Source organism: Cucurbita moschata, unplaced genomic scaffold (genome assembly GCF_002738365.1).
Source record: "Cucurbita moschata cultivar Rifu unplaced genomic scaffold, Cmos_1.0 Cmo_Scf00003, whole genome shotgun sequence".
Classification (NCBI taxonomy): Eukaryota; Viridiplantae; Streptophyta; class Magnoliopsida; order Cucurbitales; family Cucurbitaceae; genus Cucurbita; species Cucurbita moschata.
The window spans coordinates 781,514-807,838 of record NW_019268519.1 but is presented as its reverse complement, the minus strand read 5'-3'; the positions used below and the strand labels follow the sequence as shown (position 1 = coordinate 807,838).

Genomic DNA, 26,325 nt, shown 5'->3' with positions numbered 1-26,325 from the left:
TTCCCTCATGAGTTACAAATGGTATTATAGCCCGACATTAGGCAGTGTGCCAACGAGGACGCCAGCCCCCCGTGGAGTTGGAATAGTGAGATCCCACAGCGGTTGGAGAGGGGAAATACGTAAGTGTCAAAGCAAACAATATGCGTTAGTAGTAGGTTTGAATTGTTACTAATTAAATTAATATTAGGTTATGGAGTATGAATATGAGGTATGTTTATAGATATAGCTAAATTTGAGGTGAGGTTACAATGTGAGAATGGAGGGCATCCCCTATTGAATTAAAAGTGGAAAATGATACTTCATGGACAACTTTACCTTTCGCGCATTGCATTGAAAACGATTTTGGATTCATGCATAGACCCAAGATGTGGCCAACTCAACATATGGTGTCCCATCCTAATTTCACTGCACAATCTCTCCCCACCAGGGACACTTACGGGAGGCTCGAGTTAATTAGAATCAAGTCAGGTATGTTATCGTTGTAAAATAAATTTGGCAAATGTAGAAAAAAGAGCATTTATATTTTTCTTTTAACTAAATATTAAGTTTGCAATTCTATATAGTTTAGTTTAGGTTGTATGTTCAGAATCATTCAAACTTTACCTAATAAATTTTGCTTGTGCAATTATTCGAATCTTTAATAAGTTTTCTTGCCTCGAGATATTCGATGAATAAGGGATTTCAAATTTCATTTTTTCTTCCAGTGATTTCATATCATTAAGGCTAACTTTCTTTGCAATTTTATATAGTTTAGGTTACATGTATAGAATCGTTCAAGCTTGACATGATCAATCTTGCTTGTAAAGCGATTTGAATCTCAAAAAGTTTTCTTGCCTAGAGATATTCGATCAATAAGATAATCCGAATCTTACTTTCTCTTGTAATGATTTCTTATCGATATAACCTAAATTTCTTATCCACGAGTGTTATCAAATGTCAATTCAAGCATAGTTTAAAGTTACTATCCGTATAGATCTAAATTTATAAAAATGTAACTTAGGTTTTCATAGAGGCATAGCTATACATAGAACACACCCTCCAACTGGGTTAGCCAAAAAAGTTGAAAGATGTTTAAAGGGGCAATGAGGCGATTGATGTGAATGCATGATGGATGAATTTGTGACATTAATTGGTAGTGGGGTAAGGCATTGTTGTTTGGGATAGGGTCAAATATTAAATAAAGACAAGGATGTGCAAGCAATGTTATAGCATACCAACCTTCCATGGCTGCCCACCTTCAAATCCCCATCACCATATTCATGTGGAATTCTTTGTTCTATAAACTTTTTGAAACTGTCAACTCCTACACACACTATGAACAATACAAAACCCAATCAACCACGTTTCCTTCTCTTCTTCTACACTTCCTGCACCGACATGGACCATCCTACAAATATAAAGGAGAAACTATTAGTTCATATTTGAGCTTAAATTCATTGCCCAAATGATCGAAGATTTGGAGGTGCAATAAATAGTGAAGAGGTTGATTTTGTAATGCTAATAGTGTTCGTTGGTTTATAATAGTAATAAATCTACATAGAATCTTAAATACTTCACTACAAATAGGATTATACATGAACAATTATAATAGTAATAAATCTACATAGAATCTTAAATACTTCACTACAAATAGGATTATACATGAACAAGAACGCGTCCCAGTTCATAAATTCTTAGTTATTTTTCTAATTTCTTTTTTAATTTAGAAAAATAAATAAATAAATAAAATGATAATTGAATCAGTCAAATGTGATGGTGGATGAGATGTTACATCCCTAGACTTAAATAAGACCAAGTAAGTTTTTATAATCAATTAATGTTAATTGGTAAGAAGCTTGTGGAGAAAATGGTTCAACAAAGGCCATCAAATAAAAAATCTAATAAAAAGGAAAAAAATATCATAGAAGTGTACGACATTTATAACAATTAAAGGTGAATTCCGGAACTAAAATCTCATTCCACCCAAACCAAATTTTAAATAATAATCTCTAAAATTCAGCATCAACTCAAAAAAAAAAAAAAAAAGTCAAAATTTCTTCAATTATCTTAAAAAACACCACCACCTATTCATAATTTAGCTCTTTGATGCAAGCTTCTCCTTCGCCTTCTGAATCTTCAATACCTTCTTCACAATTTTTTGCTCTTCCACCAAAAAGGCCCGAATGATCCTACCCCACCGGAAAAGAAAGATGCAAGCAAATAATTTATGATAAATACAATCAAATAGATGAAATATTGAGACGTCAAAAAATGTAATGGGAAGCCAACCTCTCTCTAACGGCACCGCCAGATAAAACACCGCCGTATGCACGATTAACAGTCCTCCGGTTTCTAGCCAATCTAGACCTCTTATATTCAGCTGGCCTCAAGTGAGGAATCTGCAGCGAACACAAATTTTACACGGATTAACCAAAGCTATCTTCTGGTCTGAGGCCACTTTACAGCCATATAATTTCGGAATTTGTCACCAGCTTGATGCAAATGAGCAAAAACCAAATAGCCAATTTTCAATAACCAACTTAAACTTAGAAGGCTGAGCTAACATACAATTAAGGTGTCCAAAACCATACATGTGAGTGCGTAAATGTATATACATGGGTCTACCAGTATACAAAGAATGTAAGTCATGAAGCACAAGTGTATATACATGGGTCTACCAAGAGAAAGAGAATGCATGCAATGAAGAACAAATGTACATGAATGCATCTACCAATGTACAAGAATGGATGTCCAATAGATAGATACCTTCGTGTGTAGAAACATGCATAGAATGCCATAAATAAAACATATTCCAGGACCAATCACATATTTTTTTTTTGTAAATAGAACATAGTTGAACACTACTATCTTGACGTTAATATGTAAAATGAATGAATATTTTGCAGGTATGCCATAAGGATCCAGTTCGACAATCTAAGATATGGTTAAACTGGAAGTCCTGAAATCCTCTATGTATTGTATATGCATTTTAAATAATGAAGAGAAGAACTTTCGGCCTTAAGTTCAGGGCAGAAAAGAGTCCTCCGAACAAAAAGAGAGGCAATATAAACATATAGTCGTACTAAAAATATATGCTCCTCCATCCAATTTGTGGATCATTCAGACGTCCAAAATAAAACTATGAAAATGAATATTTTCATTATGAGATTGATTTCAGTCTGTGACGGCTGTCTTTGATCATGCTCAATGACAACATGGTGAGGCCAGCGGAACAGCGAATAATCCAGAGGAACAATCAGGCCATAAAAAATATAGAGATTCATTTAACTTCCACTCGCAAAAACGAAATAAGAAATCACTCGGACGAAGTTCAGTTATTGCCAAGGGAATTAGAATTAATTTGAACTTGGAAAAAAACTAGTCTCCCTGAAAAACCTAGCAACTTCCGGAGTAATGATCGTAGGAACCAAAAGTTCCATACACGAGCGAAATTTCAGTACTGATCGACAAAAACTTTCTCTAATGCATCACAAATGCGGCGCAAACCTAACGGAAGCTATCTGCATCAGTTTTTTTCCCTTTTTCCTTGTCTATCAAATAAGTTGGACACAGCAAACAAAAGAAACAAAAAGAGAACAACTACCACAATGCCCTAAACTACAAGTGCTACATTTAGCAAGTAACATCAATCAATCCACTAAAGGCAAAAGCACGCGCCACAAAAAGATAACATCCATCAGCTAATCAAAATATCAGGAAAGTGAACAGAGAAATGGAACGAGTACATCAATCAGACACGTAACTGGTGAAATAACTAACAAGAGTAAAAAAGAAAGGCAGAGAACTGTGATTAAAAACTTACTCCCTGAATCCTTTTGCCAGTAACCGGACATTTCGGACCACTGGCTCTTTTCTTGGTAGTCTGGTACACAAGCTTCCCCCCTATAAACAGAAAAGAAGAACAATGACACAAATATCAGCCAACAATGGATTTCCAACAAGCATTGAATGCAATATCAAATGCACAAGAAACAATGGGATAGATATAGAATGGAGTCGAATGAGAGCGCTACCAGGGGTTTTGACGACACGGTGCTGGTTAGACTTGGTAGCATAGCTATGGCGCTTGCGGTAAGTAAGACGCTGAACCATCTTGGACGATTCTCCTCTCGTTCTCTGGGTGTCCTGGTTGAGGAGGCTGGCTGCGGAGACCTTCTTCCAAATTTAGGAGGATGAAATAAAAACACCAAGACAGCCCCGATGCCCTAGATCCGACGGATCGTATGCGTTCCCATCGACGATTAAGATTTAATCACGTCCTTTTTAAAAAAATCAATTTTCTATGGGCTCCGATCAAATGGTCTAATTGGGCTGGGCCGAGTATTGGGCCACAATCCCAAATGAATTGGGTTGGGTTAGCAATTAACAAGCCCGTTCTGCCAAAGAGATAGATTTTACGTTATTTCTTAACTGTATGGTACTTACTTGGCGTGATTCCATTGGTTGACTCAACTACGTCTGATTTGGATAAGATTTATTTATTATAATAATAATAATAAAGGCAACAAAAAGAAAAGTCAGTGACGCAGACTTTTCCCATTGCCAACAGTGAAACATTCACCTCACAATTCCATCCACCTTTGTTTTTTCTTCCTCGAAATTAATGGATAAATGGGCTTAATTTTTTGACATTAAAAAATATATATTAATACAAACATGTCACGTCACCATGATTTATGATTTTTTATTTTAATTGTCTTGGATCGTGACGCATGATCAGTGTATGCGATGTTAAAATTGATTTGGATTATGGACAAACACGAGAGTTCTATAAACTTGTTGTGTTATGATTTCTACAAATTTACCTAAAATAGGATAATTTTGGGCACCATTAATGCTAGCTATATTGTTTGAAAATGACCTTATCCAGTGAACATAAGTTTAATGGTAAGAATGGAAGGGGTGGACAATGGGATTTATTGGACGTTGATCTGGTTTGAGTTGACTTAGATATATTGTGTGGTGTCACAATCATATTGGGTTTGATTTTTATTTAACTGGCTTGTTCATTGGATTAGAATAAATATCGCACCATCGTTATTTTGTTGCTTAAAAAATGTGATTGTGACACGTGAGATCACATGCAAAGTTTTAAACACCATTGTTTGTTTGGTAGAGACAAGGAGTTAAGTATGAGGTCCAAATCGTGGGTTTGGCCCCATCTCCTCTCAATTCCCTTTATTTACTGCCCACTCATTATTAAAAGCTGCAACCAAAAACCCAACCCCCCTCCTTGCAAATCCCAACTTTTCCGGTTAATCCAACCTTAAATTACATTTAGACACTGTCCTTAGATTTACCAATAAAAAGGTGGCAGACATTCAAACCAGATACAGGTCTTGGATAGGAGCTTGTGTAACGATTCAAGCCTTATCACTAATACTCTTTTAGTCCGTTATTTATTACCGTCAGCCTCATAGTTTCAAAACATATGTACCAGAGAGAGGTTTCCACATCCTTATAAGAAATGTTTCATTTTCCTCCCGAATTGATGTTTAGCACTTTCACTGGCAACATGGGACATCACACTATTACGAGAAATGTTTTGTTTTGCTCGCCAATCGATGTGGGATCTCACAATCCACTATTTCGAGGGCTCAGCGTTCTCACAGACACACCTCTTTCTCCACTCCAATCAACGTGGGACCTGGAAGTTTGAACGTCGAAGAAAACCAATTAATTTAGAAACAATGTCATTTGCATAAGAGTTAATTGAGGGCAATAGTAATGAATAATGAAGATGGTTGGTTGAAAGGGAGAGATTGAAGCAAATGCTGGGGATTGTGGTTTCAAGTTTTGGGGCAGATATAATAAGTAGGATCTTAGCCAAATTAGAGGGTAAGCTGTCTCCTTCAGTGGCATACATAAGTGGCAAGCGCATGTGGTCTCAGAAAAGGCAGCATTCTGTAATGTCTGGTCCACATTTCTAGTTTTTTCTTGCAAATTATTTCATCAACTCATACACACACTACTCTGTCACCCATTAGATGCACCCACAGCCTTGAATACACTCCATCTTCTTGCTTTCTAAACGCTTCCTCATAGGGTATATATTAACAACACAACCATTTTGCAAAATTTACTGATGTTGCCAATTCAGTAACATGTAAACTAGATCATTTATTTGAACTGTTTTTTACCGTTTCTAACTTCTACTGTTGCTGCTTTCCCTGCAAACTGGATTCTACTTTTCTTTTGGTGGGGGAGAAAAAGAAAAGGACTTTATGTTTGTTCATTGGCATTGATTGCAGCTACATCATCATCCAACACGTTCTCTCAGATCCTACATCGGTTGAACAGAAAAAACGAAATATTCTTCCATATCAAATGCATTTTAAAATCATGAAGTTGACGATCATATGTAATAGGTTAAAGTGGACAATATCCGTTAGCGGTGGATTTGAGCTGTTACAAACGATATTAGAACTAGGTACCGAGCGGTGTGCCAGCGAGGAATCTAGCTCCCCAATAGGGTAGATTATGAGATCTCACATCAGTTAGAGAGGGAAATGAAACATTTCTTATAAATGTGTGAAAACCTCTCCCTATAATGTTTTAAAACTATGAGGTTGACGATAATACGTAATGGGTCAAAGCAAACAATATGTATTAGTGGTGGGCTTGGACTGTTACGAATGATATCAAAGCTAGATACTAGGTGGTGTGCTAGCGAAAACGTCAACCTACTAAGGGGGTGGATTGTGAGATCCTACATCGGTTGGAGAAGAAAACGAAACATTTCTTATAAGGGTGTGGAAATCTCTCCCTAGTGAGTTTTAAAACCGTGAAGGAGACAATAATACATAACGGATCGAAGCGAATAATGTCGGCTAACAGTGAGCTTTGACTGTTACAAACGATATCAAAACTAGACACTAAGTTGTATGCTAGCAAGGACGCTCGCGCCTTAAAGGGAATGGATTGCGAGATTTGACATCGGTTGGAGGAGGAAACGAAACATTTATGTAAAAACCTTCCTCTAACCGACATGTTTTAAAACTGTGAGGCTAATAGTTATATATAACGACAATATAGGAATGGTTAGCAGGCTCCATGGTGTTATAGTTGGAGGTGTTGCATCAGCATGATTGGCGAGTGTCCTTGTGGGTTGAATGATAGAGAAAAAAAGCAGCTCACGTGGTGTCTGAACCAAAGGGGCTGTCCATTGTCCAACCCTCCATCAAACCTTCACCGTTTTGTTTTGGTAAAAACACACATTCAGCTCTCACTCGCATTTCCCTCATCATTTTTTCCACTTTGTTTTTTTAAGGAAAGAAAAAAAAAAAAAAGAAAAAACATAAAGGCTGACTCACTCAGTCTTTTCCCTTTTTTTTGTTTCTCAATTCAAAATCTTTGTACATGCGATCATGGAGGGGGGTGATGACCTCCACCGCTACCACCACCACCACCACAACCACCACCACCATCACCGCCCTAACTTCCCGTTTCAATTACTCGAAAAGAAAGACGACGACGACGCCACCGCCGCCTCTTGCTCAACTTCCCCTTACCCTTCTCTCGCCATCTCCACCGACCCTACTACAACCGCCGCCGCTGCTGCTGTCGAGCCCTCCAAGAAGCCACCACCGAAAAGAACCTCCACCAAAGACCGCCACACTAAAGTGGATGGCCGTGGGCGGCGCATCCGAATGCCAGCCCTATGTGCGGCGAGGGTATTCCAGCTGACACGCGAACTGGGTCACAAGTCCGACGGAGAAACCATCGAGTGGCTACTCCAACAGGCGGAACCCTCCGTGATCGCCGCCACGGGAACCGGAACAATCCCGGCGAACTTCACATCCCTCAACATCTCATTACGTAGCTCTGGCTCCACCATGTCCGTCCCTTCACAGCTCCGTTCATCGTCCTATTACAATCCAAATTTCTCCCTCCACCCACCACGCCGCACCCTTTTCCCCGGATTTGGCCTCTCATCGGAAACTTCCTCCACCGCCCTCCTCAATTTCCAGTCCACTAACACCGGCAACTCTCTACTCCAAGCCAAACCCGAACTCCGAGACACCACCACTTCATTAGACCTCTCCGACGCGGTGGAGGACATCAGCATAGGACGGAAGAGACGGCCATCGTCGGAGCAGGAGTTCAGTACAGGCGCGATTCCGGCGAGCGGAGGTCAGGTACCGGCGAATTTATGGATGCTTGCGAATACAAATAACCAAGGGATGGGGGTTGACCCCATATGGACTTTTCCGTCGGTGAATAACAGCGGTTTGTATAGAGGGACGATGTCAAGTGGGTTGCATTTCATGAACTTTCCGGGTCCGGTCACGTTGGTTCCGGGTCAGCAACTCGGGTCGAGCGCCAGCGGTGGGAGTAATAGTTCTAGTGAGGCCCACTTCAATATACTTGCTGGCCTGAATCCTTATCGGTCGCTGTCAAGCAGCGGCGTAATGGAAGCGCAGGGAAGTGGATCGCAGTCTCATCACGGCGGCGGCGGAGATGACCGGCACGACACAACCAGTCACCACTCGTAATGGAACGGTAACGGAAAACGGTAGATCCCCGCTCTATCCACATGTGTGGTCGTTTGATGTGTGGAAACACACGTGAGGTTTGATTTTCCATTGAGAAAAAAAATAAAAAAATAAAAAAATAATCTTTTTTTTTTTTCTTTTTTGAGCTAATTTTTTTGTTTGATTAATAAATATGGAGTATGATGAGAAAAAGAAAAGAAAAAGAAAGCCCATTTGAGTTTATTATTATTAAATATTAATCCTTGAGAAAGAAAATTGATTAAATTTTATTATTATTATTATTATTAGATTATGTGATGGAAAAAAAGTTAGAAATATTTGCATTAATAATGATGATAATGAATGAATAAGATTTCAAGGGTATAGTTTTATCATAGGGATTGATATTTAATGGGGGAGGGGGGCCCACTCCTCGTCTTATCAGTTCCAGGTGTCGGCTGGGTCCCACCGGGCAAACCAATGTACAATATAACTGACACTGACAAACAGGTGGATTGGATGATTCTCTCTCTTGTGTTTTTCGATTTTATTGGTAGCAGAAATGACGTGGAAATTGGAAAAATAGGGAATGGGAGGATTTATCTACACCGTTCATTTAGTGGGCCCGCGGTGTTTCTTTTACACATGATTGAGTGTGGTCTACTAATTAATGATTTTCTTAAAAAATTCCTATTTTTTTAATTATATATTACGTAATATTTGTTTAGGGTTCGTGGGTTTGTGTCAGAGGACACAAGAGGAAGGCCTCCATTATTAAAATAATTGATTCCCTCTGCTCTTTTACCAAAATGCCCCCAACTTTTCTTCCTTTCTCGTTATTAATTTCAGTGTCCTTCTACCCTCACTCCTTCCATTTTTATTATTATTCTAAACTAAACTAAACTAACTAATTAATTAAATATTCGTGGTAACTAAATGAACTCGAACACCATTCTCACATTGGATTAGAACTTGACCGGGATACGTTGCAATTGAGTCCTTTAACTTCGATCTACAATAAATCTAGTCGTAAAAAAACGTCACTGCCTTAATATACATTAATTTTCATAATGTAATTAAATTTTGTAGTGCAGTATAGATAAATGAAGAAGACATTTGAGCCGTTGATTAAAATACAATCCAGAAAAATTGAGTACGTTAGAATATAACTATCACTATAGATCAGAGGTGTCTCCATCCAACGCATTATACACATGCATGTGAATTGAAAAAAATGAATGGTCCCAACCAAATTCAAAATTATTTAAGTCATTACCCCTTGGACTCAACAAACTTGCCGGCATGGTTTTGGCAAAACATGGTGTCACCTCATACTCTACATTTCCATACATCATTTAAATAAGATACCTATTTTTAGGCTTGCTTTTTTGGTAAAGAAAACAAAACATTTTCATTAGTAAAAAAAAAAATTATTTTTTTAATTTTCTTTTTAGGGGTTTCTGAAATTCACCAATTTTAAAGTTTTAAGAGAAAGGTTTAAAAAGAGAATTAAATTAAATAGTAAAATAAACAAAATTATGTCGGGTTTGAATTACTATGGTTTAAAAAAAACAAAAAATCAGCAAAATTGATGAGATGAGTTGTCATTCCACTTTACAACTTTGATAATTAAACGATTTGAATTTGAACAAGAACAGGAAGAAATCTAAAAGGCAATAATTAGGGAAAAGGGGATTTAGTAAGCAAATGATTGATGGGTATTATCCAAAATGAGTTAATATGGGTCTGGTTTGGGAGTTAGAGACATTGATGCAGAAGGGCATGTGTGCTTGGGTTTGTTCTTAGTTGAAAGATCTAAAATTTAAACATTTCAAGTTGAAGAATCAGTCACTATGAACGACTGTTGTTCTCAATGGATTACAAAATGTGCGTATTTTCCACATAGAAGAATTACGTATAATCTTAATGTTGACAAAGGATATGATATGAGCGTGGATGTTAAGAAGAGAGTGATGATTATGAGTTGATGTCGATGATTTGGAAACAAGTGTGGAAAATACGTAATCAGCATCAGCGATTATTCGCCCCAAATCTCACGGTGGACGGGCCGATCGAGTCGCTACTCAGAGCCCACTCGCGAGTTGCCACGATTTGGATTTTTCCGTCTCTATCAATTTCATACTCCTTCCTTCGCTTCGGATTTGTCAAGAAGTCACCACTGCGTTCATGGGAAGGACTGCATTTTTCTCGAGTCATTCTACGACTGTGGCTTTCATCTGGTTCACCTCTGCCGCCCTCTTCTTCTTTCTTTTCCAGATGGCTCTCCACAACTCTACTTCCGCTTCTTCTTCTTCTTCTTCTTCTTCTTCAGGTATTCATTCGTTTCCTTCATCTCCTCGTTTGTTTTATCTGTTCTCCGTCCACTTTTAGGAAAATCTAGGGTTTGTATGGCAAAATGAATGAAATCTGGCAATCGCGATTTGGGCATTTAGCTTTCAAGTAATTTTATGTTATGAATCGAGTGAGAATTTGATCGAATCAATTATAAGAACTGTCACGAGCGTTGTAATCAAGCAAATCTTTTATATTACTGTTTCCTCATCTTCTGGAATAATTACCACCGTAATGCGTATTTGATTAGGATTTCCTTTTGAATTGGCTTGCATGGTGAAGAAAATTATAGCAATGTATTATGAAATTAAGCGTGCCACTTTGTTGAAACTTCTATCAGATTCTTTGATTTCAAATTCTGAGTTAAGATCAAGATTGTACAACAAGATGGAGAAGGATTTGGATGAGAAAGGGGCACTTTTCCTCAAGGATGGCGAAACATCTCAGTCTTTATCACTTTCTGATATCTTCACCGTTAAGGATGGATCAGTCACTCCTATATTGAAGGCAAGCTGTTCCTACAAGAAATTCTATTTATGATTTTATATCTCTTCCCACATTTGCTTCAAGTGATGCCATTTTCATCTATGCAGCCGGCAAATCCTCCTGTTCGTGCTAACGTTTTGTATCTAAGCACAGAGTACTCTGTTCCCATATCGTAAGAATTGTATTGTTTTACATGTTTTAGCATAGCCTCGCAAATTATCCATTCTTGAAATCTTCATGTTCCTCTTCGGTTATGCCTATTAATAAACATTTTTGTTGTTGCAGTGAGGCGGTAAAATCTATATTCAATCCTTATTTTGATAAAGGTATGCTTTATTTGTTCATTTTCATTTCTAGGCTGTAGTTTATTTCCTATGTTCAATATAAATATGTTTCTACACAGAAATGATCGCATGATCGGCATTTTTTTTAATATGGTATCATTCCTTAACATGGACTCCCCTGTACTTTGTTTAGCAATTTGGTTCCAGAACTCTAGCTTGTACCATTTTAGCATGTTTCACGCATCGCACCATATTACACCGGTTCCTGCTACTGAAGACGAGGCAAGTTGTCTTCTTTATATGTTATTGTTTATCTTTGAAAACCTTCTTTTGTGTATAACTTTTCTACATATCGTTTGTTTGGCAGATCGAAGCTGAAGCAGCTGCTGTGAAGTCTGCAACAGAGCATATGTCCCGATTGAAAATAGTTCTAGACAGGGTTGTTTTAACTTCAACAGGCGTTCTTCTTGGATGTTGGCAGGTTATTTCCTTTTAACTTATGGAGACATCGCTATAACATTTTTAGAATTTTCAAATGCCTAGATTTTGGTTGCAGTTTTTCTGTCTTTGTTGTTTTTCCTCAACAATACATTCATACGGGGTGAGGAAAAACAAATGACTTGCACAGTATTTTGTTTACCGTATTTCTTAGATCCGGCTCAATCACATTATCATGTTCTCGCACCTTGAATCTGTAAATATTGATGTTCTTCAAAAAAGCTTGCAGCCTTTTGTTCTTCTGTTTAAGAAGAGGGACAACAAACTGAATTGAGACTGCATGAGAGTTCTCTTCATTGTACCATTTCAGAAAATTCTCTGATAACATTTCTGTGTGTTACTCTGTCTATGTAACTTTTCACTAAAACTTTAGTGAAGTATCCGGATAAGTAAAAATCTCAGTATTCTGATAGGAACTAGAGAAATATACTGAGAATCAAGAAAATGCAGAAAGATAACTTCCCAAGTCATTTGTGGTACTCGAAACCTCTCTCTCTCGACACTAGAGCCTAAACCAACCAAACCCTTGCATACCTTCATCCTTTCCCTAATTTGGTCTAATGCTGAAGATAGTCAGCTGTGGCAATTATTTCTCAGGCCACGAGGACTGGGGAGTCTTAAGAATAGTCCAACCATAAATTTTTGCGATCCTTAACTTTTCTTTTGTGCAGGTAATATCAGGGACAGATCCTGTGACGATACGTGCTAAACTAAGGGCAGCACTTCCACATGCACCAGAGAAACAACTTGTATGACTTTGTGATTTTTAAATTTCAGTTTATGTGAAATAGTGATAGTAGCAGAATACTAATCTATAGTAATCTTTCAAATTATCAGTTAAACTAGAAGACATATAATATTGGTACATTCAGCTAATAGATGAAATAATTTGTCCTGTGAGCTATAATTTTTGGCTTTAATGCATATTTATGAGATTGGTGAGGACTTGGACACCCCGTTTTTGTAGTCTCTATAATGACGTAATTGCTAAGAATGTCCATCTTCTTGCTTTGCCACTTTCTGGGCGTTGAGGAGGTTTTGCCACAGATTTGTGGTTAATTTTATTGTTAATACTGTCTCGCTGTTTTTTGCGCATATTTTGGCCGACCTCTTGTTAAGTTCTTTAATTGAAAAGATGAAGGCCTGAACTATTTTAGATTAGATGCTTCCTATGCTTAGCTTTATTTCTTTGATTTAAGATAAGAAGACTGTTTCTTATACATATTTATATGGAAAAAAGAGGAAGAAGAAGAACGGTTTATTGTTCCCTTGAGCATCCAGTTAATACGAAGTTTTATATGTCAACACACTTTATGCTGCATTTATTGTTTCACTTTTCAACCATTGTCATAAAGTATGAATATAGCATAACTAATTGGCAATGCTTTTGCCTTCTACAGTATGATCCTGCTATTCTTCACACATCATTTGCTCGCCTTTTGGGTCACCCGAAACTTCCCGGATCGGTACTGTCTTAGACCAATGTTTATTTCAGATGTTTCTTGCTTTATTTAAGTTGAGATTCAGAAAGACCGCAGTAGTCGTTCCCATAGACATGTCGTTTGAGTTTAATGAGAATTTGTGATAATATTTAGCTCTATTGAAACGAATTGTGTTGGCGATGGAGACATTTTTCTGTGACTACCTTTTCCTTTTTGTTATTGTAGCTTCATAGTAGTTCTGATGAACTCCAACTCTTTCACGAGCTGGTTGCTCGCTTGAATAAACAACTCCATGGATTTGAGGTAAGTTCTTAAATCTTAATCTATATCTTTTCGTGTATTTGTTTGTATTTCAAACTTAGCTTACTGAGCTTGGGTTGGGTATAATCTGGATTACATAGGGAGAATCTATACTTTACTAGTACATGAAGTTGAAAACTGTTTTCGGGTACTTTCAACAATTCTGAGCTGTACCTTTAATGTCATTCTGTGAGTTGTAATCTGAAAATAGATGGGCATATTGGAATCTGTGCAGAATTCGTTACATAAGCTTCAATGAATATAAGGAATTGAAATTTGCAGGCAATGGTGTCGGAGCTGTGGTATGTGGAGGAATATGATGTTTTAGCTCTGGCTTTGAATGGAAGAATGAAGATTCACAAGTTCCAACTTGGCTGCTCCAGCTCTTGAGATGAACAATCTCAATACCACCCTTGAACTTCACACAAGAGTTTTCTTATAAACAACCCGCAGTTGATACTCGCTGCCGCACGGCCACCCGCTCAGAATGATGCAGACTTTCTCTTAGACGTGAAACTTGAAAGGGTTATAACGTTACAAGGAGCTTTCTTGTAAATGAATAAGAGGCTTATCTGAATAGATAAAAGATGTGTACTATGTTATAAAAGTTAGATGCCCGTCTCTTGAACTAAAGAAAATAACAGGGAGATGAGGTCATGGGCGTTAGTAATGCGGCTGTGCGGCTGACACGCTCGTCGACCTCAGTAGTCAATGGGGCGATCCTCGTGCAGCCACACGCTGGGTTTCATTTGTTAAATGGCAAATTTTATTCAATTACCTTTTAAAAGAAAAAAAATCAATCAAATTTCAACTATGGATAATGACAATAAATTGTTATATTGATGATTTGGCAATGAATCATTGGAGGAAGTCTAGTCATGAGCCAAGCAAGCAAAATGAGGGGCGTTGAAACTGAAATGGAGAGGAAAGGACAAAGTGGGGAGCGTGTCCACCATGCTTCCGGCAAGTCGCCGGCCACGTGCTCTCTATACGCTGAGCCTCCCCTTCCACACGCCCAGATGAGTGTGCACCAGCCCTAATTTTCCACCCCTTTCTTCTATTTCTCTCTTTCTTCACCTCACCACTTTCTTCTCTTCTAATCTCTCCCTGCGCAGGTATGACCTCTTATTCACGTTCTTGTTCGTTTTGTTACTTGGGTCTGTTTTCTTTCTACAACTTTTGTGGGCAATTCGCCTGTATGCTGTTGCACGGTTTCTCTTCATGACCAATGATGTGATCTTAGTTGTTTGATTGATATGAAATGGGATTCTTTGATCAGGTGTTGAGTTTTAGATTGTCTCTTCGGAAAAATTTGGAACTTTGAGATAGATTCATGGGGTTTATTATAATTGCAGAAGTCTGGCTTTTCTCTCGGTTTCACTTGCTGTAGAAGATCATGGTTTCCGAGGTTCCTTCACAACCGGTTATTGAAACTGATGTTGCAGATGTGGCTTCTGTATCTAGGTAACTCTTCATGATTCTTAATTGTAAAACTTACGTTGTTGAATGTTCTGAATGTCTGAAATGCATAAACTAAACAATTACTGCATCGATGGTAGAATGTGGAATGCATTTGTTGATATGCTAAGGATGATGTTTTTGGGTAATTTGTGGTGGGTTTGTTTAGCTGTTTTAAGATTGAAGTTTAAGCTGGTTCTTTATGCAGGCAATGTCCTGGTAAAAAAAATCCGGCGAAAGTTCCTAAGAAAATTCACAAGGCAGAGAGGGAGAAGTTGAAGCGAGGGCATTTAAACGATCTCTTCCTTCACCTCGCAAATGTGCTTGGTAATATGCTCCCAATTACCATTCGGTAGAATATTAAGATATTCTCAGCTGTTCTCATACTTGGAATGGTCATCTGCAGAGCTAACAGAACCGAACAATGGGAAGGCGTCCATTTTGTGTGAAGCAAATCGACTGGTAAAGGACTTATTTGGTCAGATTGAGTGCCTCAGAAAGGAGCATGCATCGTTGTTGACAGAATCTAGAGATGTAAGGCTCATAAATACACCATTACTCTTTCTTAGAATTGAGAGGAAAAGGTCTCTAAATAGATGACAAATTGCACGAATTATCACACAGGTTGACATTGAGAAGAATGAGCTGCGAGAAGAGACTTCTGCTTTAGCATCTCAGATTGAGAAGCTGCAAAGTGAGTTACAATCAAGGGCCGTGCATTCTAAACCCGACTTAAATACCACTCCACCACAAGCACATTTCTCAGGGGAATGCCTTGGATTGCCTGTTATGGAACCCACAATGCAGCAAACACACGCGGTTATTATCGTCCCCGTGCGGCCGGATCTCCCATCTTATCCAGCAGCGGATGCAACTCAAGCCCCAACAATGGCTACCTCACATGTAACCAAACCACATGCCAGATATCCAACACCAGCAGATTCCTGGCCTGCTGGACTTCTCAAATTGTCACAAACAACAGAACAACCAAGTAAAGAGTTTTTAACCATTGGTTGCAAGAGCATTACGGATATTATGGGTTAAAGAGGCCCTGAAAGAACTGAGAGCTGATCTTTGTAGTGACCTCTTTTGTAGATAATTTGTAGTATAAATTTGTCTCTAGGATGTTGGATTCGAACAAGTTAATGAATCTGCAACTGGGTTCTGTATCTTCTCCGAAAAACACTGCTTCATTTCCCTGTTTTTCAAGCTTTATTCAATCTGGATGTATTTTTTTTACCAAACCTGCTAAATTATGAAATCAAAAAGGATATTTGGAAGGTGTGAACAAAAATGATAGCTCAGATCTTAGGTTATCTTGGGGTATACAAAGCCGACCACCAATGTCACGGTGTGAGTTCGAGAAGGCGGCTTTACTTCACCACCCTTGTCATTATGTGCCAACTTTTGTTCGGTGGACCCTTAACCTTCACCATCCCCAAAGGGCCAAACGGAGAACAAACAGTTCAATTTTCTTTAAGTTTGCGACTATTGTTCTAAATTAAATAGATTAACATCGCATCAAAATTCCTTCATATTCTCCTGTTCTTTTATGTATCTCTTTATTCCATCCTCCTTTTTTCTCTCTCTTTTCCCACTGAAAAGTTTGTAAGACTACAGTGTGTATAAAGTAAACAGATGGTGAGCATTTATTGGCTAGTTTCTTTCTGAGCAAAGTTCCAGCCTTTCCAGTCACTCTCTTTCTGGGCAACCGACGCAAGAGCATTACGAGAAGCAAATAATCAAGAAGCTTCAGACCAGACGGGCAGTCGGTGAAGGGGAAAATTTTCGAAATGGGATCTGGAGCGGGCAGTTTCTTCAAGGTCATCCTCAAAAACTTCGATGTTCTTGCCGGGTATGTCGTTTCTCTCCTCTTCCTTTAACTTTACCGCTTTGATTCTGATTATTAGAGAGGAGGGATCAGTTTTTTTTGTAAAGGGTCGACCTTGCTAGGCTGACAAGAAAACTTACGAACACAATTTCTCTATTAACACCAATATCATCTACCCCATCTCCCCCGCAAGCCCAAGATGATGTTGTAAAGTCATTTAGCTTGAGGAATAGACAAATGTTTAGCGAGCAAATTAGGTGGAAGGAATAATCTGAAACCCCAACTGCTTTGCCAGTATCTTCTCATGAATGAGCTCTATAGGCTTCATTTGAGAAGGAAATTAAATGCTGGGTTTTGTGCAAAGACTCCTGTCCCAATTGTATCATACCGCAACACAGAATAAGAGGACCCATGTGCTTTGAAGAAAGATTCCAAACACCCCAGTTGTAGACTGAGCCAAGTATTCTGATACTGTTCTAGGCCGTGCCATCAGTTTGTTGTGGCAAGAGCTCCTGGTTTGGATGTTGGAGAACTGAGGCCTGGTCATTGTTAGGTACTTAGCCAGTAGCCCAATCAACCATAAGCTTGTTTTTATTAGTGGATCTTGAGTATAAATGGTCTGAGAAAGATAAAGAACATCCATCACAGTAATGTAGTTTAAAACCAAGAATACTAGTAGCATACTGATACAAGAATTTGGAGAGCTATAGTCTGCTCAACTATGAAATGATGACTTTATTAATTGAAATTTCATTAACATGCGCTAAAAGAATAATAGAAGTATGACAGTACAAAGCATTGTTTGGCTTTCACATAACACGTGCAATGTACCTGTCAAGACTACAAGACCAGCTAGTTGTCTTGTTTCATCTTAGCAATTTAGTCCATCATTTAAAAGTAAAGAAGTCTCTGATGGAGAGAGAGAATGAAGCATTCCTTATAAGGGTGTGAAAATCTCTTTCTAACATACGCGTTTTAAAATCTTGAGGGGAAAGCCCAAAAAAGACAATATCTGCTAGCGGTGGGCTTGGGCTGTTACCACCTCAATACTCGGGGGTTTCTTTATATAGTTCAATGATTAGTTTTCAATTGAAGGTACTTCCAAAATCATAACAAAAGCATTTACCCTGCACAAGACCACCTGAGAGATCAGACATTATGGATGTGCGCAAACATCCACCTGCTCACAGAGGTGCTATATGTTTGTAACTAAGGATTTCTATATAAGACACAAGATTAACCTTCATCTCCAGAACCAGAATTCAAAGATTGGCCTGAAATCTTTGTACTGTTCCTAGTAGAAAACCTTCAAGATCAAGCGATTTCACTGTTTAAAGCACAAGACTAAAAGAAGTGTAATTTGACCAGTCAAGCATGTCTGTAATTTACAATGATCTTCTATTGAGTAGAGGGGGATGGAGAAACAAGCATGGATATCTTGTATAATGTATGGACTGGCTAGATCAAGAACCCATTGACATTAGTCTATCACTCTAATACCCTTAAAGAAGATCTAGAGAAAACTATACAAAAATACCGTGAGAGTGATGGATGGGAAGGGGAATATGGTTAGGGTAAGGAAAGGATTGTAAGGCAGCAGAAAAAATGATTGGCTAATCATTGAGAAAAGTTCGAGGACGATTGGATTTAGGCGAGAAAGACGAGACTTCCATACACCGACCGTGGTTTTCTTTCCCCACACAATTCAAACTATTTTCTGATTGCTATCAAGCGCTCAAGTGCAAAATTTTAACTTCATTCATTGGTTTCATTTGCAGGCCTCTGGTTAGCCTTGTTTATCCTCTGTAAGTCGTTCGCTTCTCGATCTAATTTTCTATCCGTCTCATTAATGATACCTTTCGACAGTCAAAATCTCGAAATTGTAGTGTAATATTTGCTATTTGGCAGATATGCGTCGGTTAGAGCCATTGAAACAAAGTCTCATGTGGACGATCAGCAGTGGCTTACCTACTGGATCCTATATTCTATGCTCACCCTGTTCGAGCTTACATTTTCCAAAGTTCTCGAATGGTAAATCTTGAATAGAGCTTTTGCACATTTTCGTTAATCTTTTGGTCCAAGTCTGAAAAGCCACTGATGACTTTACATCTTTACAATAGGATCCCTATATGGCCTTATGCAAGGTTGATTTTTTCATGCTGGTTGGTCATTCCATACTTTAGTGGTGCTGCATATGTGTACGACCACTTCGTCAGGCCTCTATTCATCAACAAACAGACAGTTAACATTTGGTATGTTCCAAAGATGAAGGAGTTCTTCAGCAAGCCCGACGACATCCTAACCGCTGCAGAGAAGTACATCGCCGAAAATGGTACCGAAGACCTCCAAAATGTCATCAACAGGGTATAATACACTCTCACTCAACTCTCTACTGGTTGCTTTAAGCCACAAAAATATGATTTGTTTTCGTTTCGTTTCTGTAGGCCGATAAGGCTCATTCGAGTAACCGTTACATGAGCTATACCGAAGATCACGCCTACGAGCATTGGCACTGATCTATATCAAAGTAGGAGGCTGTCCGTTGATGCTGTGTGGTAAGTTTATTTATATGCTGTTGTGAAATTCTGTGTTGTTGTTCATATCAAACACTGGTCGGCACTCTGTAAGTTCTAAGTAGATGGTTTATAAGTATGAATTCTTCAGGTTTAGTATCATTTTGTGTTGTTCCTTCCACCCTTCCCATCTCTCTGGACCTAATTGAGTATGCATCACTCTGTTTCTTAATCAAATAATATAATTAGTTAATAAAAAAGAAGTAAAAAATTGTGTTGTCATGATCCAAGGGGAAACATTCATTGAAGGATTATACACTTCTGGACACTCAGATTTAAAGAACTAATCAAACCTTAATTATGATTACTCAACCTTTTAATTTCTATATTCGCAACTTGCTGATATTAGAATTGCAACTTTCCTGTTTGAAGGATTATAAACAATTCCAAAATACCCTATTGCTGTTCATCATAAATTAATCATGGATTTATTAAAACCAAATCTTCTTCATTAACATAAACAAATACCTCATCAGAATACACCAAATGTTGACAGTAAACAGAAACTTACTTGCTTCTTATTCCTTTATTGTTTTCAGTAGCTATGCAATTGAATCGAGGACCGAGTTCTTGTTATTATTAAAGAAGTGAGTTGAAGAGGATAGTATTTACTAGCGGTGGGCTTGAACTGTTATGAATGATATCAAAGTTAAGCACGGAAAGACGACGGTAGGTGGGGTGTTACAAAAGGAAAAGGGCAAAAGGGGAAGTTGAAGTTGCCTAGAATGAAATTGCAGGTAATTTGGGGAGGTAAAATAATAGTTTGATGGGTTGGATGCATGGAAGGCAGAAGAAAAGATGCTGTTTGTTTTGATTTTGTTTAAGTGTCTCCACGTGCAACTGTGTTTGTTGAGCTCACATTCCAAAGCAAAGCATATAATATATAATGAATGAAGAAGACAAATGTTAAGCATATGCAATAAGGATGAATTACTTCTCTTCGCTGTCCTTTCCCATCCATTTCATGTGCCCCGCGATGCTTGCTGACCCCCTTCTTTTTAATATCTCCCCTTCTTTTATCTAAATTACATCTTCCGTCCTCGTTTAACTCGTAACTTGAACAACCGTCATAAGAGGACACAATAGAACAAACGAGGGAGTGATTAGAGATTTCTTCCCGTTAGCTAAACAAAACCAAAGATGAGAATTACATGTCCTCTCCCCGATCTTGCTCCAATTATTAGATTTATTAAGATATTTTACCATTATTTTACCATTACTTACAGGTAGACTTGATTGAGGGGCGAAGAGAAGTAATTCCACGTAGAACTTAAGAATATGTTAAACTCCGGTGGAACTCTAGGGACGCTTCTATTCAAGGGCTTCTAACAATGCTTTTATTCAAGGGCTTCTAGCCATAAGCCTCTAGAGAGGAGTCCCACGTTGGAAGTAGAATATTATCTCAAAACTTTTAACATCGTACCATTGCGTGAGGTCGTGATTTAATTTAATTAATTAAAGATGAATTTTTAATTTAAAAGGTAATTAATATGTGAGGAGTGGAGAAGTCAGATCCACGTGGTGATGAAAATTGATGTTGATTGGTGTCTAGGTTTTTCCAAATGATTCAGAAACACAAAAACAACAGGCTTTTTATTTATTTATTATTTATTATTTATTATTATTAGTTTAGTTTGTGTGTTCATTGAAAAAAAATCCTAACTTTCTACGTCGTCTCTGAATCAGGGTTTTGTTTATTGCCATCTCAAAGATTCTCAATTATTATCCATCAACTTGCCCTTAATTTTTTCCATTTTATTTTATTTTATTTTATTTTTATTCCCTTTAAACTTCTTCTTTTAATCCCTCCATTTCTATAAATTTACTTTATTATATGTGTAATTAATTGTGACTTTATGTTAATCATTTTTAATTATTAACCTAATCTTTTTTGGTAACCTAAGACCAAATCATTATATTCTTAAAATAATTTTTTCGCTTAATTATGTACCACCTTATTTAATTAATCATACGATGATTAGCAAAAAAAAAAAAAAAAAAAAGCAGAACCCCGTCACATTATTTTTGTTCATGCAAGGCTGTTATTGGTCTCATTAGTTTAGTAATTATATGTCAATTCTTAATTAAGAGTTTAGATGTTTAAATCTCTCTTACTAATTCACACGAGATTCCACGTGCTCCATGCTACTCGGGTCAGAGAGTAAGCTAGTGATGTTTTCAGCTAGATGGCTGCTGCAGCACGACGTTGTATTACTCTCCCACAATCCGGTTTTCACAATTTAGGCTGCTCCCATTTTGCTTTCAGCATCAGTTTGAAAGGTTGATGTATTTGGAAATCTCCGGATCTACACTTATTTTCAACTCTTCAAAGCATTTCGTCAGTTACTACGTCGTTTCTCGTCTCTGGGTGTGTAGGTATCCACCGTAAAAATTTAATCTTTACGTCCTAAAGAGTGTGTAGGTATCCACCGTAAAAATTTAATCTTTACGTCCTGAAGAGTGTTAGTTTATAAGGCTGACTGGTCAAGAAATTAATAATGAAATGATGAGAGAGGAGAGAGAGGGAAGACAGTAATATAAAAACAGGTGAAGGAAGTGGTTGTTCCCATGCAAACTGGTTTTCATACTCTTCAAAACCACACTACTTGTTTGTGCCAAAACACACACACTTGCTTCTCATTCACCTACCTTCCTTCTACCTTAATTTCAACGAAGATGTCCACCAGAAGATCCAGATCTAGGCAATCAGGCAGCTCGAGAATCACCGACGACCAAATTAACGACCTCGTTTCCAAGTTGCAGCAGCTTCTTCCCGAGATTCGCCACAGACAATCCGATAAGGTGACTTCTTCTTTCCTCCTATGTACTCATTCTTGTTCTTGTACTTGTTCTTGTTCTTATTCTGACGTTGTGTTTAAATGTATAGAGTTCAGCAGCACACGTGTTGCAAGAGACGTGTAATTACATAAGAAGCCTACATCGAGAGGTGGACGATCTAAGCGAGAGACTAGCGGAATTGTTGGCGACGTCGGATACGGCTCAAGCTGCCATTATTAGGAGTTTATTGATGCAATAGGGAAGATGATGAGATGAGATGATAAAAGACAAGACAAAAAGTACCAAGTTTTGAGGTTTTTGCTATGTCTGGTTTTGGTTACGACGTAGTTTTGTGTTTTACAATCAATCTCTCGCTTTGTAAAAGCTCTTATTATTATTACATTATTCATCAATAAAACTCCATTCTCAATCTCACGATGTAGTACGAACAATCAATGTAGCGGAATGAGAAAATGAGAGCTTCTTTTAAGAGCTTGCTTCCTACTCACGCTCAGATCTCAATGCGTCGTGTTGAGAAAGTGTCTGACTTCCAACATATTCTACCGACACAACAATTAATGTCATTAACACTTTATGGCTTTGTGAAGAAAGAAAGGGTTATAGGTGATGATACGGTTCTACAAAGAGCACATACTAGCCACGGAGCTTGGATACGGTTTCTCGATCGGAGATCTACGGATCACAATATCTCCCGAGAAAATAAGTGTTTTTTTAAGAGCTTGCTTCCTAGTCATGCTCCGATCTCAACAGGGTAGGTTGAACAACGGTCTAATTTCCAACATTTTCTACCATCACAACAATTAATGCCATGTACACTTGCTTTGTGAAGAAAGAACGGGGTTGTAGGCGATGACACGGTTCTGCAAAGAGCATAGACTAGTCACGGAGCTTGGATACCGTTTTCGAAATATCTCCCCATAGTCTTTTATCTCTATAATATTTCTCGGGTAAATTTAGGTAAATTAAATTATTGTAAAATTTATTCAGAAAAAAATGAATTAATTGGTAATCTATAATTTAATAATATAACTTGATGGTATACTATATAATATAAATCTAGCGCAGACATTTTTATAATCATTATATTTTATTAACTAATTGTAAAATTATTATAATGGTTTATTGGAAAGCCAAGAAAAATTAAAAAAAATGGAAGGATAAATGGGACCGATCAATTTAGATATTTTCTTTATTAAATAAAATAGTTTAATGGATGGAATTCTTTAATGATTTTTTTAAATCATGATCATTTTTAATTGATTTTAATTCGAGTATTATGTAATTTAATGATAATTAAGCATGCTAATTTAGGAAAATTTATTAACCGCCATTAGCCCAGCCCATCTCACCCCCTACCAGCCCAAAATAAAGCCCACTCATTTATTTGGGCTTTAAGCCCACTCATTTATTTGGGCTTTCAGCCCAATTTCATCAAAAAGGAGAAAGGGTAGTTTAGTCAAACGATAAATATCACTCCCCAAAATTCCTAATTTTGACCCCTCCGTACCTCTCTCCTCGATACTGATTCAAGTTTTTCCTTCACAATTCCAACTCCCTGAAATTTCACGGCATTCAAAGCTCTACAGGGAGGAATTTTAATGCCGGCTTCCGCCAATTAATCAAACCCCTCGGGTATTATTGATCGTGAAGTTCTTTTGATTCTGATGCAGAAATTATAATTTTTTACATTCAATTCTGTTCTATTTCATGCCCAATTCCTCAGATGATCAGCTTCTGGGTATGTCTCGCTTAGCTGATTTCTTTTTTGGACAGAATTGTAAAGTGGGTTTGGAGTGAGAATGGTGTTGGTGTTGGCCTTGGGGGATTTGCATATACCACATAGAGCCCCTGACCTGCCGGAGAAGTTCAAGTCTATGCTTGTTCCTGGCAAGATTCAGCACATCATCTGCACCGGTAACCTTTGTATCAAAGTATGTTCAAATCTTCTTATTGAATTTTCATCTTTCCATGGAAATCCTCAATCCTCAATCCTCAATACTCAATCTGTCCTATCCTAGCTTGATTTTCCCTTACATCATTAATCTCACTGATGATTTTAATTACTTCTGGGTCTGATTTCATCATGATCTTTTCCTTAGAAAGTGTCCTGGATAGTTTTATGTGCATTATTTTTTCTTCTTTTGATATAGTATTCATTTGTTTTTTATTTTCTGCTCACTATATCATATTTAAGCTTATCCCAAGGATCCATCATCCAAGTAAGTAAAGAGGTCATGCTGGTAACATTCTTTTGTTCCGTTAAATTGCATAAGATTTGGAGAAACTTCCCAGGGACAATGCAGTATTCTGTTGTGGTGATTGTAACATCACCAATTGGGTGGTAGTTCAGTGGATTTTCCCCCATATATTGAAATGCTTAGATAATCAGCATATAAGCTCATCCCATTCTTAACTTGAACCAAATTTTCTCCATTATGTGTACTGGACCTTTGGGTTATTTTAGTTTAAACCGAACTTTTACAACTTGTAATGATGATCTTTGTTTAACATTCCTTGTGCCTTAACTCTAAATCACATTTAGAGTTGAGGAAAAAGAAAACTGTGGATTCGAAATCCTTTTCTGGGAAACTTGTTTGCATTAAATATCTCATGATTTAATAGAAAACATCAAGTTCATGTTGTTGGAATGAGCATTAACTTCTATTTGGATCTCTCTGTTCATCATATATGGGTTCGAACTTTTGGGGCTTTGATCAATATGTTTATCACCAACTTGCGTGTAATTTGTTTAATTGATCGTACAAGAAATGGAGCTGTGTTGTTGAATTGGTTTATATCTCGTTGGGAGAAAAATTGATGTGATGGTTCAAAGTTTATTGTTGACATTTCCAGGAAGTTCACGACTACTTGAAAACTATTTGTCCTGATTTGCACATTACACGGGGCGAATATGATGAAGAAATGCGTTATCCAGAGACAAAAACTCTGACTATTGGACAATTTAAATTGGGACTGTGCCATGGGCATCAGGTACTGTCTACCATTTTAAACTTCAAGAGCCTGAATATTGGAGCTTCTGATTCATTGTCTTTTGTAACCATGAACAGCAAGTTATATTTCTTCAATATTTGCTACCAGAAGTCACCACAAGAAAATAAGTGGTGTTATCATGTAGAATTTGGCATTTATTTGTTGGTGGCTGGCTTTTGCTTGTAGGTTATTCCATGGGGAGACTTAGACTCGCTTGCCATGATGCAGAGGCAGCTAGACGTAGACATCCTTGTCACTGGTCATACCCATCAATTTACAGCTTACAAACACGAGGGAGGTGTCGTGATTAACCCCGGATCTGCAACAGGTGCGTATAGCAGCATCACCTATGACGTCAACCCGAGCTTTGTCCTCATGGACATCGATGGCCTTCGTGTTGTGGTCTACGTTTACGAACTCATTGATGGAGAGGTTAAGGTAGACAAGATTGATTTCAAGAAAACAACCACAGCAGGTCATTGAGCAGAACAAATTGCCTTTACACAAACATCCCGAGTTACTTTCTTTTATGGAGTTGTGATGCATTTTCTGGAGAAATGTTGGTAATGGCCCGATGGATGTTCTTGTTTTTTTTTTTTTTCTTCTTTTTTGTTTAAAGAAAATGTAAGCGTAAGCGAATCGACCATCAACGTTTGAGATGAAAATTAGTATATTACCGTTGTGTTTGTTTCGATGAAAGAATCCCAACTCAACTCTTGGATCTAAGACGAGAAAAGGATTCATGAAGAAAACTAAACGGATACTTTATTACCTCCATGCTATCTAACCAACATGTTTCTATAGACAATCTTAATTTACAAAAATGTAACCAACAGG

At 37.7% G+C, this 26,325-nt stretch overlaps 7 protein-coding genes across 9 annotated transcripts; 6 read left to right on the top strand and 1 right to left on the bottom strand.

The window, feature by feature from the left end:
• Positions 1–1,194: 1,194 nt before the first annotated feature.
• On the bottom strand, positions 1,195–4,175 carry LOC111441207 (60S ribosomal protein L34-like). Of its 2 annotated transcripts, XM_023078179.1 has the most exons (5): positions 4,014–4,175; positions 3,803–3,882; positions 2,269–2,378; positions 2,064–2,168; positions 1,195–1,387 (listed from the first exon to the last, which is right to left on the bottom strand). In XM_023078179.1, exons 1-4 carry the CDS (start codon positions 4,090–4,092, stop codon positions 2,075–2,077), a joined length of 363 nt encoding a protein of 120 aa, XP_022933947.1. In that variant the 5' UTR covers positions 4,093–4,175; the 3' UTR covers positions 1,195–1,387; positions 2,064–2,074. The 2 variants fall into 2 exon arrangements, with proteins under 2 accessions (XP_022933947.1, XP_022933946.1); XM_023078178.1 differs by lacking the exon at positions 1,195–1,387 and having other exon boundaries at positions 1,879–2,168.
• Positions 4,176–7,040: 2,865 nt separating this feature from the next.
• Positions 7,041–8,618, top strand: LOC111433052 (transcription factor TCP14-like). The gene has a single exon (XM_023069958.1). It carries the CDS (start codon positions 7,368–7,370, stop codon positions 8,493–8,495), a length of 1,128 nt encoding a protein of 375 aa, XP_022925726.1. The 5' UTR covers positions 7,041–7,367; the 3' UTR covers positions 8,496–8,618.
• Positions 8,619–10,220: 1,602 nt separating this feature from the next.
• Positions 10,221–14,626, top strand: LOC111437325. 2 transcript variants are annotated; one of them, XM_023075241.1, is made up of 10 exons: positions 10,221–10,790; positions 11,163–11,333; positions 11,420–11,484; positions 11,598–11,638; positions 11,790–11,878; positions 11,964–12,077; positions 12,766–12,843; positions 13,495–13,560; positions 13,762–13,839; positions 14,119–14,626. In XM_023075241.1, the coding sequence occupies exons 1-10, from the start codon at positions 10,662–10,664 to the stop codon at positions 14,224–14,226; spliced, it is 939 nt and encodes a 312-aa protein (XP_022931009.1). In that variant the 5' UTR covers positions 10,221–10,661; the 3' UTR covers positions 14,227–14,626. The 2 variants fall into 2 exon arrangements, with proteins under 2 accessions (XP_022931009.1, XP_022931002.1); XM_023075234.1 differs by having other exon boundaries at positions 10,221–10,806; positions 11,167–11,333.
• A 124-nt stretch (positions 14,627–14,750) lies between these two features.
• LOC111437340 (transcription factor bHLH47-like) lies at positions 14,751–16,582 on the top strand. The gene is made up of 5 exons (XM_023075254.1): positions 14,751–14,951; positions 15,192–15,300; positions 15,503–15,621; positions 15,701–15,828; positions 15,919–16,582. Exons 2-5 carry the CDS (start codon positions 15,233–15,235, stop codon positions 16,336–16,338), a joined length of 735 nt encoding a protein of 244 aa, XP_022931022.1. The 5' UTR covers positions 14,751–14,951; positions 15,192–15,232; the 3' UTR covers positions 16,339–16,582.
• Positions 16,583–16,810: 228 nt separating this feature from the next.
• On the top strand, positions 16,811–19,819 carry LOC111437348 (HVA22-like protein a). Its single transcript, XM_023075266.1, has 5 exons — positions 16,811–17,149; positions 18,904–18,930; positions 19,034–19,156; positions 19,246–19,489; positions 19,570–19,819. The coding sequence occupies exons 1-5, from the start codon at positions 17,088–17,090 to the stop codon at positions 19,639–19,641; spliced, it is 528 nt and encodes a 175-aa protein (XP_022931034.1). The 5' UTR covers positions 16,811–17,087; the 3' UTR covers positions 19,642–19,819.
• A 2,452-nt stretch (positions 19,820–22,271) lies between these two features.
• On the top strand, positions 22,272–22,906 carry LOC111440959 (transcription factor ILI6-like). The gene is made up of 2 exons (XM_023077807.1): positions 22,272–22,500; positions 22,586–22,906. The coding sequence occupies exons 1-2, from the start codon at positions 22,375–22,377 to the stop codon at positions 22,733–22,735; spliced, it is 276 nt and encodes a 91-aa protein (XP_022933575.1). The 5' UTR covers positions 22,272–22,374; the 3' UTR covers positions 22,736–22,906.
• A 1,080-nt stretch (positions 22,907–23,986) lies between these two features.
• On the top strand, positions 23,987–26,182 carry LOC111438816 (vacuolar protein sorting-associated protein 29). The gene is made up of 4 exons (XM_023076661.1): positions 23,987–24,129; positions 24,271–24,428; positions 25,351–25,488; positions 25,675–26,182. Exons 2-4 carry the CDS (start codon positions 24,297–24,299, stop codon positions 25,969–25,971), a joined length of 567 nt encoding a protein of 188 aa, XP_022932429.1. The 5' UTR covers positions 23,987–24,129; positions 24,271–24,296; the 3' UTR covers positions 25,972–26,182.
• The last annotated feature ends 143 nt before the right edge of the window (positions 26,183–26,325 follow it).